General features: G+C 40.5%; 2 protein-coding genes and 2 long non-coding RNA genes across 4 annotated transcripts; 3 read left to right on the top strand and 1 right to left on the bottom strand.

Annotated features, from left to right (window-relative positions):
- Window positions 1–5,668: 5,668 nt before the first annotated feature.
- LOC142550479 (uncharacterized) lies at window positions 5,669–7,475 on the bottom strand. The gene is made up of 2 exons (XR_012821385.1): window positions 7,345–7,475; window positions 5,669–6,586 (listed from the first exon to the last, which is right to left on the bottom strand). It is a non-coding gene; the product is annotated as an uncharacterized LOC142550479 (long non-coding RNA).
- A 538-nt stretch (window positions 7,476–8,013) lies between these two features.
- On the top strand, window positions 8,014–9,708 carry LOC142550478 (uncharacterized). Its single transcript, XR_012821384.1, has 2 exons — window positions 8,014–8,094; window positions 8,936–9,708. It is a non-coding gene; the product is annotated as an uncharacterized LOC142550478 (long non-coding RNA).
- Window positions 9,709–11,388: 1,680 nt separating this feature from the next.
- LOC142550513 (uncharacterized) lies at window positions 11,389–14,055 on the top strand. The gene is made up of 2 exons (XM_075659587.1): window positions 11,389–13,458; window positions 13,579–14,055. The coding sequence occupies exons 1-2, from the start codon at window positions 11,389–11,391 to the stop codon at window positions 14,053–14,055; spliced, it is 2,547 nt and encodes an 848-aa protein (XP_075515702.1).
- Window positions 14,056–14,767: 712 nt separating this feature from the next.
- LOC142550512 (uncharacterized) lies at window positions 14,768–15,775 on the top strand. Its single transcript, XM_075659586.1, has one exon. The coding sequence runs from the start codon at window positions 14,768–14,770 to the stop codon at window positions 15,773–15,775; it is 1,008 nt and encodes a 335-aa protein (XP_075515701.1).
- Window positions 15,776–16,341: the final 566 nt, after the last annotated feature.

Here is a 16,341-nt window from a genome sequence, read left to right as displayed (position 1 = left end):
GGTGAACCTTTCTAAGACTAGGAAATGGAGCAAGAGTTGCTGCCACTGCCATTGGAGACGTTACTTTAATTTTGTACAATAATTTTAAGTTTTTTTTAGAGACGTTTTATTTGTTCCTGAATTGGTTAAAAATATTATTTCTATTTCTATGCTTGATAGGGATGGTTATTCTTGTGTTTTTGCTAAAGGTGTTTGCAATTTATACAAGAATGAATGTTTGATTGGAACTGGAGAATTAACAAACGATCTCTATAACTTAAAATTAAAAGATATTCCGTTAAACAATGTCCAAGCGCATACGAAAACAACAACAAACAAAGAAAAATAGAAGATCCAAATCCCGCACAAATATGGCACGCTAGACTATGTCATATTTCCCAAAGAAGGATGCACAAGCTAGTGGGAGAAGGCATGTTTGACTTGTCAGACATAAAATCTCTACCTACTTGTGAGTCCTGTCTAAAAGAAAAGATGAATAAGACTCCATTCAATGGAAACGTGGAACGTGCACATGGTCTACTGGATTTGATCCACACGGACGTTTGTGGCCCGCTAAGTGTTAACACAAAATTTGGGCGTTCCTAATTTATTACCTTTACTGATGACCATTCGAGGTATGGGTATGTTTATTTGATGAAACACAAATCTGAAGCATTTGAAAAGTTCAAAGAATTCAGATCTAAAGTAGAAAATCAGCTAGGAAGAAGTATTAAGGCACCTCGATCTGATCGAGGTGGAGAATACTTAAGTGCTGAATTTTTGGTTTATCTAAAGAGAATGAGATTCTCTCACAGTGGACTCCACCAGCAACACCACAATTGAATGGAGTTTCTGAACGTCGAAATCGAACCTTGATGGACATGGTTCGATCCATGATGGGATTCACTGAATTGACTACATCGTTTTGGGGTTTTGCGCTTGAAACTGCGGCAATATTGTTGAATAATGTCCATACTAAAGCAATGGATAAAACACCATATGATATATGGATGGGAAAAACTCCCAAATATTCTTACATGAGAATATGGGGATGTCTTGCTTATGTGAAGCAGATAGTGGGAGACAAATTGGATAGTAGATCCGCTTTGTGCTACTTTGTAGGATATCTAAAGAATTCTGTTGGATATTATTTCTATCATCCTAATGAAGCAAAAGTGTTTGTTTCAAGAAATGCCACCTTTTTGAAAAAGGAATTTCTATTAGATAGAAAAGACAAGATGATAGAATTTGAAGAAATTCAAGATACTCCCTCAACTATAGAAGTTGAACCCATTTCCCAAGAACTAGTAGTTGAAGTACAAGCTCCTAGAAGGTCTGATAGGGTTAGTAGACCACCTACAAGATATACGCTTCTTCATGAACAAAGCCGTGATGAGCATTGTGTTGGATGTGATCCAATTAATTTCAAAGAAACAATATCTGATACTGATTCAACCAAATGGCTTGAAGCCATGCAGTCTGAAATGGACTCTATGTATTCAAATCAAGTCTGGACATCGATGGATCCACCTGAGGGAATCGTTCCCATAGGATGAAAATGGATCTACAAAAGAAAGCTTGGGGCGGATGGGAAGGTAGTGACCTTCAAAGCAAGACTGGTTGGAAAAGGTTATATTAAAAGGCAAGGAATTGACTATGAGGAAACTTTTTCACCAGTTGCTATATTTTAGTCCATTAGAATACTACTAGCCATAGCAGTATGGTATGGCTATGAGATATGACAAATGAATGTAAAGACTGCATTCCTCAATGAAGACATCAAAGAAGAAATTTATATATCTCAACTTGAGGGATACACATCAGTAGGGAGTGAGCATAAGGTATGCAAACTTTAGAGATCAATATATGGTCTCAAGCAGGCATCAAGGAGTTGGAACCTCAGATTTGATAGCAGTATCAAAGAGTTTGGTTTTGCTAAGAATCCCGAAGAACCATGTGTGTACAAGAAAGTTAGTGGGAGTGCAGTGACATTCCTAATACTTTATGTTGATGACATCCTACTCATTGGGAATGATGTAGGATTACTGCAATCGACTAAAGCATGGTTAACAATTAAATTCTCCATGAAAGACATGGGTAAAGCATCCTATGTATTGAGAATACAAATCAATAGAGATAGACCAAAAAGGATGCTAGGACTCACCCAAGCCACTTATATCGATACCATTCTGAAGCGATTCTCTATGGAAGAGTCCAAGAGAGGATACTTACCAATGTGTCATGGTGTTACTCTATCTAAAGCTATGTGTCCCAAAACTGATGAATAGATAGAGCTGATGACACGTATTCCATATGCGTCAGCCATTGGTAGTATCATGTATGGTATGATATCGACACGTCCGATGTTGCTTACGCTCTGAGTGTTACAAGCATGATATCAGGCAAACCCTGGTCCAATGCATTGGAAAGCCATGAAAGATATTCTTAAGTACTTGAGAAGGACTAAGAACTTGTTCAGAGTCTATGGGGGTGGAGAATTAAAATTGGAAGGCTACATTGATTCTAGCTTCCAATGTGATGTAGATGATTCGAAATCGACCTCTGGTTTTGTATTCATGCTTAATGGTGCGGCTGTCTCTTGGAAAAGTTCCAAGCAAGACACCGTTGCGGATTCCACCACTGAAACTAAGTACATTGCTGCATCTGCTACAGCCAAAGAGGCAGTTTGGATGAGAAATTTTGTGCAAGAGTTGGGTGTTATTCCTAATGGAGTTGATCCAGTCTCGGTGTAGTGCGACAACATTAGTGCCGTTGCGCAAGCAAAGAAACCAAGGTCTCATCAACGATTTAAACACGTACTGAGGAAGTTCCACATCATCCGGAAGATTGTGGGAAGATGTGATATATTAGTCGAAAGAGTCCCCTCTACAGATAATGTTGCTGATCCACTTACAAAGCCCTTGCCAGGACCATTGTTTGAAAAGCACCGCGAAGCAATGGGATTAAAGTTTATGGGTAGTTGGCTCTAGGGCAAGTGGGAGATTGTCAGAGCTAGATGCCCTGCAAGCCAACTGTTAGCTAGGGATTTTATTGACTCAGTTGTAATAAACAATCTTTATTTTAATATAATTTATTATTTCATGGTTTGTTATTTCTTTATCTGTATACCCATGTAAATAACATAGATAAAGACCTTGATTATACTTTAATACAAATGAATCGTAATTCGATGTTGAAACTCGTTTGTAAACACTGTATGAACTAAATTCGTTCCTAGTCGATTCAGCCGCCTGAAACATGGATAAAGGTCGCTTGAGCTCGAGACTAGCATCTGTGATGTTGTGTACTGCATTTCTTGGTAAGGGCATAAAGATGTCCAAACATGCAGATGGATAGTCATATGATGATTATACCGAACAATCCTTCCTTGGACTTTCCAAGTGGTTATCATTCATCGAGAGGATAAGTCCGTAATTATGATTGTATACCATTAGTCCTTACGACCCGGGACAACACTGAGGCTCTATATGCTAGGCCTGTGTTTTGACTCGTTTATCAGCTCCAGGAGAGTAATCAGGTGGCGAGGTTGGGTATAGTTGCGATAGATATAGGAGCCTAGTGCATTGTAGTCGGGGATTTACCGCTCACCTACGGGTGTGGATATCCTATGTGATCTGATGAAATAGTAATGCGTGGAATCTCTGGCCAGTGTATGAGATGTACATTGGAGAAGGAGTTCTCAAATAGTATATGCGATGTCACTATTTATATTTATCACATAGTTATCGAATTATTATACAATCCTCGACGAACCAATGGTTGCAGATTCGATCGGGATATATGAGATGAAGGGACCGTACTGTACGCTAATCCTAATCGACTGGTTTTGCTGGAACTATCAGTGATACCTAGGGAATCATGGGGCGATGCTTGTGATACCCTTGTCCCACATCTTAAAAATGAATATTTAAAATGAGTTTATAATGGCTTACAATGAACTTCTATAGCAACTTGGATTAATCATTTTCGTAAAAGCGAGGACGAATACGAAGTAGTTGCTATAGGGGCCCATTGTGCAGTCACGCAGCCACGGACCCGGGCTTGGGGCGTGACAGAATGGTATCAGAGCCGGTCACCGGCATGGAACACCGAGAAATAAGTGCTATGCAGGGGCAAAGTGCTACGTGCATGGGAGCCACCTCTTGAACCTGCGGGGCAAAGTGCTACATGACGGGAGCCACCTCTTGAATCTGTAGGAGCCACCTCTAGATTCTCGGTGCTGGTGGATAAAGGGGTCAGGCCACGACGAGGACATCGCGTTCTGAAGGAGGGGTGATTGTGATACCCTTGTCCCACATCTTAAAAATGAAATATTTAAAATGAGTTTATAATGGATTACAATGAACTTCTATAGCAACTTGGATTAATCATTTTCGTAAAAGCGAGGACGGATACGAAATAGTTGCTATAGGGGCCCATTGTGCAGTCACGCAGTCACGGGCCTGGGCTCGGGATGTGACAATCCTACTAGACGCTCTTACCATGGTTCGATGAGTTTAATCAGAAATGTGATTTCTGACATTCTCATGATCAATTGTTGATATATAGAATGGGGAAAATAAGGGTAAGCCCGTATAAAGGATTATGTCCTGAATCACAAAGAGTGTTGAACATACGGCTAACTTTATCCCTGAATCATTGAGGGTCACACAAGCATTTGTTCCCATTGAGAGAATAAATTCAAGAAGTTGAATTTATATTGTGATATAGTAAATTCAAGGAGTTGAATTTATGATAATTAAATTTTGAGAAAATAAATTCAATGAGTTAAATTTATGATAATTAAATTTTGGGAGAATAAATTCAATGAGTTGAATTTATAAAATTTGAGAATTAATTTATTATATTTTGGAGGTGATAAAATTCAAATAGTTGAATTTATAATCGATTTTATTTATTAAGCTCAAAAGTTGAGTTTATATTTATTAAATTAAAATTGGTGAGAAGTATATTTAATGGGCTTGTAGGAGTACAAGTCCAACATACTAAATAATTAAAGTTCTTAATAGACTTTGATTAATTAATTAAACTAGTTGGACTAGCCCATTTAATTAATCAAACTCATTAATGTTAATTATGATTATTAGGTGATGGCTTAATTATAAATAAGTGTTAACAAGGTCTAACCCTAGCCACCTCACCATTGTGTTTTTCGGAAAACACACTCCTCCTCCACCTCTATTATTTCGGCCTCCTCTCCCTTGAGAATAAGGGTTTGAGTCGTCTCTCTTATTTTTCTCTCTAACGTTAGAACTTCTTCCAAATTTTCTAGTGCAATTTGGAAGAGGAACAAATCATATAGTCGGTGGACCTGATTAGGAGAATACACAAAGGACATCTGAAGAAAGTTCGTAGAGAATTCATCAAGAGCTATCTCTGCTAACCCCGTGATAGTTGGAGCCTAGTGATCTATTCACCAAAGGTATAACGATTTACTTCCTATGAATGCTTAATTGTAAAAACCATATGAGTGTCCAAAAGGTTCTTGAAAGTCAAAATCTAAATTTTTTTTTTAAACTTCCGCTATGTTTGGGCACGTAGAAATCCGAGATCCAACAGATATTTCATGCGAAATTTCCTATGCTGATAATTTTCTTTTAGATGTCATTCTAATTTCCAAAAGAAATTTGCCGGAGCACTATTGATTAGAGAGTATTGGATTGTGTACGTTGAATTGCCCCAAAGCTTGTGTTTCTATTTTATTGGGTGTCATTATGTTTTACATGATAACCTTCATCCCTCTACCATTTATTTTTGCCAAAGAAGTCTATGTCGGTCGAAAACAATCATCAAAACCTTTAAGCGGCATAAAGAGTGAAGTGGCTCATTAGGTTTTGAATCTCTGGTTTGGTCACCTTTCATACCCATCATATTTATTTTATTGTTTATTAATTTGTTTTACCATATGCTTTTGGAAAAGGTGCTACTCTTCCTCCAGAAATTTTCTTAGGCCATACGATTTCATAATCTTTGGTCATTATACGCTCAGAGTGGATTATGTAAACATGGTTTCGGTTTAAATATTTATTTACCAAACTAGATTTCTCACTTATTCAAATTTGAGGCTGCCTATGTTTCGGACGATTTTCTTGCCAATTCTTGTGATATGTTATCATGAGTTCATATTTTGATTTGATGTCACAACCCATGACAAACGGGATCAATTCCGGATAGTTGCTTATAGCTATGCTTGAACCACAAATTAAGATTATGTCTTGGCTAGGGGTCACTGTCTTGGTTTTTGCATTTTTTCGTCTACTAAATTATTTAAATTAGAGACTGTTGTTCTTTAGTTCTATAGCATTTTTTACACTAATGCATACTCTGAATCCTTATCATAATTTGTGGAAATATTTATAAGGAATTGCCTCAGCTCAAATCCTCACTGTATAGATCTAACTAAATCTTTATACAAATTCCCTAGTTGTATTACTTTATTCAGTCAAACAGTACGGGCTCATGAGTGATGTTGGATTATTCTGAGTGATGGATCTAACTTCAATATTAAAACATGCTGAAATCCTACAGTGGTTGTTTGGTTGAGCTTTGATAATTCCTTATTTACTAGATTTTGGGAGCAAAGATCCTTAAAGTGTGTTTGGCAACCAGGATTTGGGAAGATTTCATAGGATTTGGATTTCAAAATCCTATTTTTACTGTTTGGCAAGGTGATTCAAAAAAAGAATTCGGATTTGTTTAGAATTTTATGGGATTTCAATGAGTATATCCAAATCCCATCAAATTTGATAAGATTTGGTGGGATTTGGATTTTAAAAACAAACAATTACTGTTTTATCCAACACATCATTCTCATCAACACATCATTATCATCAGTCAACTTTCTCCGGCAAAAATTTCTAAATGGTTAGAATTTTTAACTTTTTTTTGGAAGTTGAAAGATTTCATTTAAATTTTATAAGTTTCGTGTGTTATTTACTGATTAATATAATAAAAATTATAGTAATTACCAAAGCCTCTTTTTACGTTTAATAATTAATTTCACTGTTAAAGTTTGAAGTTGTTTGATGATTTTTTAATTATTATTTTATGTGCACTATGATTAATAAATAATAATTAATTTTTGAATTTACAAACAGAAATAATAAAGAAGAATTATCAATTTCTAAAGTTCTTTGGGTTATTTATGTTTATATAATTTCTAAGGGTAGCTTAGTAAAATTTTAAGATTCCAAATTCGAATCCTTTTTTCTCCAAATAAGAAATGAATTTGTAAATACTATTTTTAAATTTTAAACCAAATACCAAATGGAATTTCAAATACTTGAATTTCCAAATCCAATTCCAAATCCCATGAAAGCCTCCCAAATCCTGGTTGCCAAACACACTGTTAAGGTCTAGCATGACTTCACGACTATATTTGGTGATTTTTAATATTGCTTCCACTCGAGACGTCACCAGGTGGTTCTTATCTGTTATCCTAAATTAGTAATTCGAGGCCACATGAGCTCGAACCTCGCATTATTTCATAAAGCATTTGTATGTCCCAAGCATAGCATGACATCATTGATGATATTTTACGTTGAACTTCACTTACGCGAGATGGATTTCACTGGGTGTTTCACATTTTTATGTGAATAGTCGGAGACACATATGCTCAACCCTTACCTTATCGCATCAAGTATTTGTCATGCTTGATTTTATTAAAGTGACAATATTTTTCTCACTGCGACAAGATAATTTTTACAAAGATCAGAATATTTTATTCGCGTGATAAGTTTCATGTACTTGAGATTTTATCATTATCCGAACAAGGATTTTTTATAATACATTTCTTATGTTGCATCATCCATTTCAAATATTTGAGATAATTATTTTTGGCTCTCTTTTGTCTCCTTTCTTGTGCTTCATTGAAGTGTCCTACAATATACTCGATGCACCGTGCCTGGGCTCAACTCATGTGATTTTCACTAGCAGGCACTCCCAGCTCAGCCCTTCAGCAAGCTTGACATCACTCGGCATCTCAGTAATCCCGACATCGCTCGGCGCCTCAGCAAGTCCGACCTCGCGCTCGGCACTCAGTAAGCCAAACTCTGCTTGGCAAAAATATATGTCTGACCTCGTGCTCGGCGTTCAGTAAGTCCAACTCTGCTTGGCAAATATATAAGCCCGACATTGCTTGGCACCTCAGTAAGTCCAACTCTGCTTGGCAATTACATAAGCCCGACCTTGCTTGGCAGCTCAGTAAGCCCAACTCTGCTTTGGCAAATATACAAGTCCGACCTCACGCTCGACACTCAGTAAGTCCAACTCTGCTTGGCAAATATACAAGTCCGACCTCGTGCTGGCACTCAGTAAGCCCAACTCTGCTTGGCAAATATATAAGCCCGGCCTTTCTCGGCACCTCAGTAAGCTCGACCTTGCTCCGCCCCTCAGTAAGTCCAACTCTGCTTGGCAATTACATAAGCACGACTTTGCTCAGGACCTCAGTAAGCCTGACCTTGCTCGGCACCTCAGTAAGTCCAAATCAGCTTAGCAATTAAATAAGCCCGACCTTGCTCGGCACCTCAGTAAGCCCAACTCTGCTTAGGCAAATATACAAGTCTGACCTCACGCTCGGCACTCAATAAGTCTAATTCTGTTTGGCAAATATACAAGTCCGACCTTGCGCTCGGCGCTCAGTAAGCCCAACTCTGCTTGGCAAATATACAAGTTCGACCTCGCGCTTGGCCCTCAGTAAGCCCAACTCTGCTTGGCAAATATACAAGTCTGACCTGGCGTTCGTCATTCAGTAAGTCCAACTCAGCTTCGAAAACATATAAGTTCGACCTCGCGCTTGATAACAGTAATTCGATTCTTAATCTATTGCTCTTTATTTGAGCTCGGTTTTCAACAGACTATTACCTATAGATCTTTATTTGAGCTCAGGTTTCAGGAGAATCTTATCTATAGCTCTTTATTTGAGCTCATTTTTCAGCAGACTTTGATCTATAGCTCTTTATTTGAGCTCGATTTTCAGCAGACTATGATCTATTGCTCTGTATTTGAGCTCGGTTTTCAGGAAGATCTTTTCTATAGCTCATCATTTGAGCTCGATTTCAACAGGATCTTATCTATAGCTTATCATTTTAGCTCGGTTATTAGCAGGATATTCTTTATGGCTCTTCATCTGAGCTCGACTTTTAGCAGGTATTAATCAACAACTCTTATTTGAGTATGATTTCCAAACAGCTCAGATCATCATATCAAACTGTATTTTGGTTCGGACTCTTAATCATGGCCTACTCGGACATGTATTATCTTCTCACGACAGTCGATATTATATCTCGAACTTCTTATTTATGCTGGTCTCGACATCTTTACCTGACTTCTTATTGAGGAGTATAGCCACTCTTGGCTCTTTTGACTCTCTAGCGACTCAAGAGGAAAAATCATTTTACTATCTATTCAGTATCAGATGACTACATTGACCGCTTAATTTTGCTCATCTCTGAAAGCACACTCCATAACAAATGCTCTAAGGGCATTGTTACATGTAGCTATATTATTATATTGCTTACTACTCTAAAATATAATTTCATTCATTTAACGTTCCTCCATCATTTCACTCGTCGTCACTTTTCTGTGGGGGATACTATTGATGATATGGTAAAAATCATATCATATCATCAATTATATTTTATAGATATTACAAAATATTATATGGATATGCACAAATCTATTTACCATATATTACAAAATTCTATACCATCTAAGACTTCACACCTCTAAATAAAGGGCTCCTAACCCTAATCAAGGTACGCTTTCATGTACAATTATTTATATCAGTCTTATATTTTTCTCTCAAACATTATACTAACTTGAGCGTCAGAGTGGCTTCGCCTTCTGGCAGGAGTCATCTCACCCGTTTACTTTGATACACAGTTATATTTTTGGAGCATTTTGACTGGGTTTATTGAAAAAATTGGTTCGTGATCATCGATTCAAGATATTTTATTATCGCATCAGAAATATATCGGGTTTATTGCATAGGAAGGGAAATAAAATCGTTCAAAAAAATGCTCTCGATCACATCTATCTTCCTGAGGCTACTAAAGAGTGAGAGGCCGATGATGAGTACAAGTTCAATCTAATTAATTAATCCAACTCGATTAATTATTTGTTGGATTAATAAGTCTGATTTAATAAGCCTAATTTAATCAGTTATTTGTTGAATTAACACTATTGAGACCCATAATTTAGATTGTGTTTGCAAAAGTTCAAGACTATTAGACACTCCTAAAAATATATAAATAGAAGAACTCCCAAAGCATTCAATGTATGCTCTCATTTTTGCTCAAATTCTTAAGTTTTCAAAGATTTTCTTTGAACTGTTTACTAACTTGAGCAGTCGAAGTGTCTACGCCAGATACTCACCCAACGTCTCCTGACGAGTATTTGTTATGCATGTGATGCCCCACAAAGTTAACTGTATAATGTTTACATGGATCAGCTAGATGGCCACTTTACCAACCAGTCGGATCTTACATCCCCAATCAACGCTGATGATGCCTCGAGATATCCCGGGTCATAGATAAACCCTGGGACTTTCCGGGTCATGGATAATATCCATGATTAGTGCCCGGGTCAGGAGAATAGAAGGTTTTGACCATACCAATAAAGTAATCGGATGGATCGGCACCCGAGTCATGAAATTACCCGGGATAACGAGAGGATGGCTGGAAGAACCCACGGAAGGGCCGGTCAATCAGAGGCCAGGCCACGAGAGCACCCGAAACATAACCTCCCTGAGAAGTTATACATTTATGTTCTTATAAGGAATCCCGAGTAATACCTCACCCTGATCACTACGATATGAGTGAAGTATTTAATACCGCCGATAAACAGTGTTTATAGCCGATTTATCTCTGACATTATTACAAGTGGTCAATAAATCAAGTGGCCTGGATGTGACAAGTGTGCGATTTGACATGTCAGAACAATAGGGTATAATCAGCCACCCTATTATAATTAATGCTCTCACACGAAAAACGAGGTCATCATTGTATCCTCTACTATAAATATCAGGTTTTTTACTTGCATTTACTATCTTTCAGATATTAATTCACATTTAATACTCTCATTTACTACACACCAATCATCACAGCCATCACTTGGCTACATTGGTTTTATTGCTTGGGTACCCTGCTGACTTAAGCATCGGAGTGGCCACGCCGGACTCCCCTCCGACGCCCATTCACGTGGTTATTTTCTTATTCACAGATCCTTCAAGGAGCTCTAGAAGTTACAATCCAAGTCCAGCGTCTAACTCCTATTTCCTTCAATATCTTGATAGTTTACCCGGTAGAGTTCCTGACCCGACTCGTCCGTTTCGCCCGGGTTGCATCATTGGCGCCGTCTGTGGGAAATTCTGAGTTCTAAGATGTTGATATGGCTCCTACCAGAAGAACAGCGAATCAAAACAACACTAATGTTCAGGGAGAAAACAACACTCGTATCTCTGGTGCTGGTGGTCCTCCCCCTAATGGTCCTCAGCCTACCATTCATTTAACCCCCGAGGAGTTACAGAAGATTATAACTGATGCTGTTAAGATGGCCACGGCAAAGAAGGCCACCTCTCACCATGCCAGTCATCCCGAGCAACAACATGAACAGCCGCGAAGGGAAGAGAGAAGGGAAGAGGAGGGGGAATCAAGTGCGGGTTCTAAGTCTCCCATTGTTGCGGAAGAATTGGAAGAATTGAGGAAAAAAGTGAAAGTGTTAGAGGGGCATGTTGGTTCTAAAGGCAGCGCTCCAGTTGCAAAAGGTTGCCCATTTTCTGACATCATTGTTCGGGAACCATTACCCGGGCATTTCAAGTCGGCTAAAATCAAGGACTACGATGGGAGTTCTGACCCCGAAGAGCACCTCGCTCGTTTCGAAAACATGGCTATGTTGCATTGTTATGGGGACCAAATTAAATGCAAAGTGTTTCTAACCACTCTGATTGACTCGGCTCAAAGGTGGTTCGAGGGTTTAGCTCCTCAGAGTATTATTTCTTTCGAAGATTTTCAGAAGGTGTTCTTACATCAGTTCAGCAGTAGCAAGGAATATAAAAGAACCGCATTTAGCCTATTCGAGGTAAAGCAGCGCCCGGAGGAAACTCTAAGAGCTTATATCAAAAGATTCAACCGAGTAGCCTTAGATGTGCCTGCTTTCGCGCCCGAGACGAAAACTACTGCTTTCACGCAAGGATTGCTAGAAGGGGATTTCTTCCGCTCCCTCACCAAAAAACTACCCGGAGATTTCGAAGATCTTTTGTCCCGGGCAGAAAAGCACATCAATATGGAAGAAGCCCAGCACCAGAAGAGAGAAGCATTGAAGAGAGCAAGGGGAGACCGAGCTGTCAGGCCTGAGGAAAGAAGTAACAAGAGGAGTGGTTCCGGGCATCTTTCTCATGTTCCCTTGAGAAATGCCCGGGGTATGGAAGTTCAAGAATGCAGCTCGGATGTGGCCCCACTCCCTAATCTCACAGTCCGGCCGGTGCGATCAGAGAAGGTCAGATATTGCACCCTACATAAAGAATGCTCCCACAACACGAATGAATGCCGATCCCTAAGGAAGGGATTTAAGAAGCATACTGAGCCGGAATATCGCCCTACTCGGGAGGAGCCCAGGTCGCCGCCCTGGGTATCGCGACGACCTGGACCGAATGTTCCTAGGAGATCGGGTGACATCCCCAGTGGAAGCAGGAGAACAGAAGGGAACTCTCGGGAAGAAAAAAGCAGACAAGTGGAACGAAAAGACCTTCCCCCTATCCGAGGAGTGATCAAAATGATTTCGGGAGGATCTACTGATGGTGATTCCAACCGAGCCAGGAAAGCAAGGGGTAGAAGAGTGTGCTTAGAAGTTGATGGGAGGGATCGAAGTGAGCCGGTTATTAGTTTTGGCCCGGAAGACCTCAGAGGAGTCAGCCTACCTCATAATGATGTTGTGGTCATTCAGGCCCGGGTCGTTAATTATGACGTGTGGAGAGTTTTTGTGGATAATGGGAGTTCTGTTAATATTATTTTCAAGGAAGCCCTGGTCCAGATGGATTTACATGAATATCCGCTGGAAGTTGTTGCGACTGCTCTGTTCGGCTTTGTCGGTCATGCTGTATACCCTGAAGGGGAAATCACTCTACCCCTAACACTTGGAAGTGGAGATTTGAGGAAGACAATTATGAAAGTTTTCACCATAGTAGATGCCCCATCTTCGTATAACATAATCTTTGGAAGGCCAGCTATGAACGAGATGAGAGCTGTAGCCTCCACTTATCACCAGAAGATCAAGTTCCCGATACGAGGGCAGGTGGGAGAGGTTAAGGGAGACCAACCCTCATCCCGGAAATGCTATGGTGAAACAATCCGAGTAGATCAGAAAAAGGCGAGAAGGGAGGACAGGGGAAAGAAAGTGGCTCAGGGAGCAAAGGAGGTAGAAGGGAATGAAGTAAATTTTGTTGCAGAGGACGAGCAAGAGGTGGTCGAAATAGAACCAGGAAAAAGTATCTGAGTGGCCCGAGACCTGGAAGACTCCACCCGGGTAAAACTCCTAGCTTGTTTAAGAGCTAATATCTCTATTTTTGCATGGTCCCAACAGGAACTTGTGGGAATATCACCCAAAGTAGCCAAGCACAAATTGAACATCATCCCTGGATCCCGACCTATAAAACAGAAGAAAAGGCACTTCGGGCCCGAAAAAGACAAAATCATAGAAGAGCAGATGAAGGAAATGTTGGGAGCTGGCCACATAAGGGAAGTCCAATTTCCCACATGGCTCTCTAATGTGGTCCTTGTTCCTAAAGTCACAGGAAAGTGGAGGATGTGTGTAGATTTCCGGGATCTGAGCAAAACTTGCCCGAATGATTGTTACCCACTTCCTCGAATCGATCAGTTGGTGGATTCAACTTCCGGCTTTGAGTTACTAAGTTTCATGGATGCATATCAGGGTTATCACCAAATCCCCATGGCCCGAGAAGATCAAGATAATGCCAGCTTCATCATTTCTGGGGGCACCTTTTGCTATGTGGTCATGCCATTTGTATTAAAGAATGCAGGGCCACATACCAACGCCTAATGAGTCAAGTCTTCCAAAAGCAGATAGGCAGGAATATTGAGGTATATGTGGATGATATCTTGATTAAGACTCGAGAAATGTCTTGTTTTATTGATGATTTGACAGAGACTTTTGCCACGTTGGAAAAGTATGAGATTAAGCTCAACCCGGCCAAATGTGTGTTCGGGGTCAAGAGTGGAAAGTTTCTGGGTTTCATGGTTACAGACAGAGGAAGTTGAAGTCAACCCGGAAAAGATAAAAGCTGTGATTGACATGCCTTCCCCTCAATCTACTCGGGATGTACAGAAATTGACCGGGAGGATTGCTGCTTTGTCCCGATTCATCTCTCGATCTGCTCACCGGAGCTATCCTTTTTTTCAAGTCCTCAGAAAGGCCCAGAAGTTTGGTTAGAATGAAGGGTGCGAACAGGCTTTCCAAGACTTGAAAAAACACTTATCCGAGTTACCTGTTCTGGTAAAGCCGGAGCCGGGGGAAAAGCTGTGGATTTATTTGTCTGCCACTGAACATGCTGTCAGTACTGTTCTCATCAAGAAAGAAGGGACAGATCAGAAGGCCCGTGTATTATGTTAGTCACGCCCTCCGAGGAGCAGAGTTGAAGTATAGTGAAGTGGAAAAAATAGCCCTAGCCCTGGTAGTGACCGCCCGAAAATTGAGGCCATACTTTTTGTCTCATCCGATAGTGGTCCTCACCAATTCTCCACTCGGAAGAATAATGACACATTCGGAAGTCTCAGGAAGAATGGTCAAGTGGACAATAGAGCTGGGGGAATACGACATTGAGTATCAACCCCGGGCCGCTATCAAAGCTCAGGCTCTGGCAGACTTCTTGATAGAAATGATCCAACCGATAGAGGAGGAAGTATGGAGAGTCTTCGTTGATGGTGCTTCGAATCTATCCGGATGCGGAGTTGCAATGGTCATAGTCGCCCCATTCGGAGAAAAGATAAAATTGGCCCTGAGAATCGATTCCCGGATTACAAATAACGAAGCTGAATATCAAGCTGTTTTGTCAGGATTACAAGCCGCCCGTGAAGTTGGAGCCTCTCGAGTAATTATTTACTCTGATTCTCAGTTAGTGGCACAACAAATTAAGGGTGCTTACGAGGCCAAAGATGAAAAAATGATCAAATACTTGAAACTCATAACAGCCCGAGCTGCCACTTTTACCGACTGGAGCATTGAACAAATCCCCCAGGGAGAGAATGGGGAAGCTGATAGTCTGGCCAAGTTAGCCGCTTCTATGTCCGAAGTAAGTACCCGGGAAATCATGTGTTTTACCCGATTGGTACTATCTGTTGATGAGGCATCACCTACCCAAATAACTTCATGGATGACTTCCCTGATTGAATACATAGTCCATGCCAAGCTTCCGATTGACCGAGTTCAGGCTTTAAAGATAAAGAAGCAAGCACCCAGGTTCACTCTATTGAACAACACTCTTTACAGGCGATCATACCTGGGTCCTCTATTGAAATGTATCTCAGAAAGTGAAGTAGAGTACATCCTCCGGGAAATTCATGAAGGATGCTGTAGAGAACACTTGGGAGGGATGGCCCTGTCTCAAAAAGCCCTATTAGCAGGATTTTGGTGGCCCCGGATGGATCAAGATGCCGCCAGACTAGTCCAAAAATGCCAGGGTTGCCAACACTATTCCAATTTTCACCATCGCCCAACTGCAAGTATGCAACCAATCTCCGCCTCATGCCCTTTTGATCAATAGGGTCTAGATATAGTGGGCCCCTTCCCCATGGCCCGGGCACAAAAAAGATTTCTTCTAGTGGCTATTGATTATTTCTCCAAGTGGGTGGAAGCTGAGCCATTAGCCAGGATTACTGAAGACGAAGTTATGAAATTTCTTTGGAAAAACATTGTTTGCAGATATGGCATCCCTAGGAAGCTAATTTCCGACAATGGAAGACAATTCCAGGGAAAAAAGATCACCTCCTGGTGTCATGAAATGAAGATTATTCAATCCTTCACCTCAGTAGCCTACCCTCAGGCTAATGGCCAGACGGAAGTAACTAACAGGATCCTCGTGCAAGCACTGAAGGCCCGGCTCCATGGGAAAGGAAAAGATTGGGTAGAGGAATTGCCAAGTGTCTTATGGGCTTACCGAACTACTCCTCGATCATCTACTCGGGAAACACCCTATAGCCTTGTCTATGGGTCAGAAGCAGTCCTGCCAGTGGAGATCGGGCAATCTTCTATTCAGATAGAGTCCTCCCAAATCACAATGATCAGTCCCGGGCCATTGAACTTGATCTGGTCGAAGAAAGGCGAGACAGA

This window comes from Primulina tabacum, chromosome 7 (genome assembly GCF_025594145.1).
Source record: "Primulina tabacum isolate GXHZ01 chromosome 7, ASM2559414v2, whole genome shotgun sequence".
Classification (NCBI taxonomy): Eukaryota; Viridiplantae; Streptophyta; class Magnoliopsida; order Lamiales; family Gesneriaceae; genus Primulina; species Primulina tabacum.
This window is presented reverse-complemented; position numbering and strand designations above follow the sequence as displayed.

Coding starts and splice junctions, on each gene's coding strand:
- LOC142550513 (XM_075659587.1), top strand. CDS start 11,389: ATGGCTCCTACCAGAAGAACAGCGAATCAAAACAACACTAATGTTCAG. Junction 13,459..13,578: donor TTGCAGAGGACGAGCAAGAG/GTGGTCGAAATA, acceptor TGGTCCCAACAG/GAACTTGTGGGAATATCACC.
- LOC142550512 (XM_075659586.1), top strand. CDS start 14,768: ATGACACATTCGGAAGTCTCAGGAAGAATGGTCAAGTGGACAATAGAG.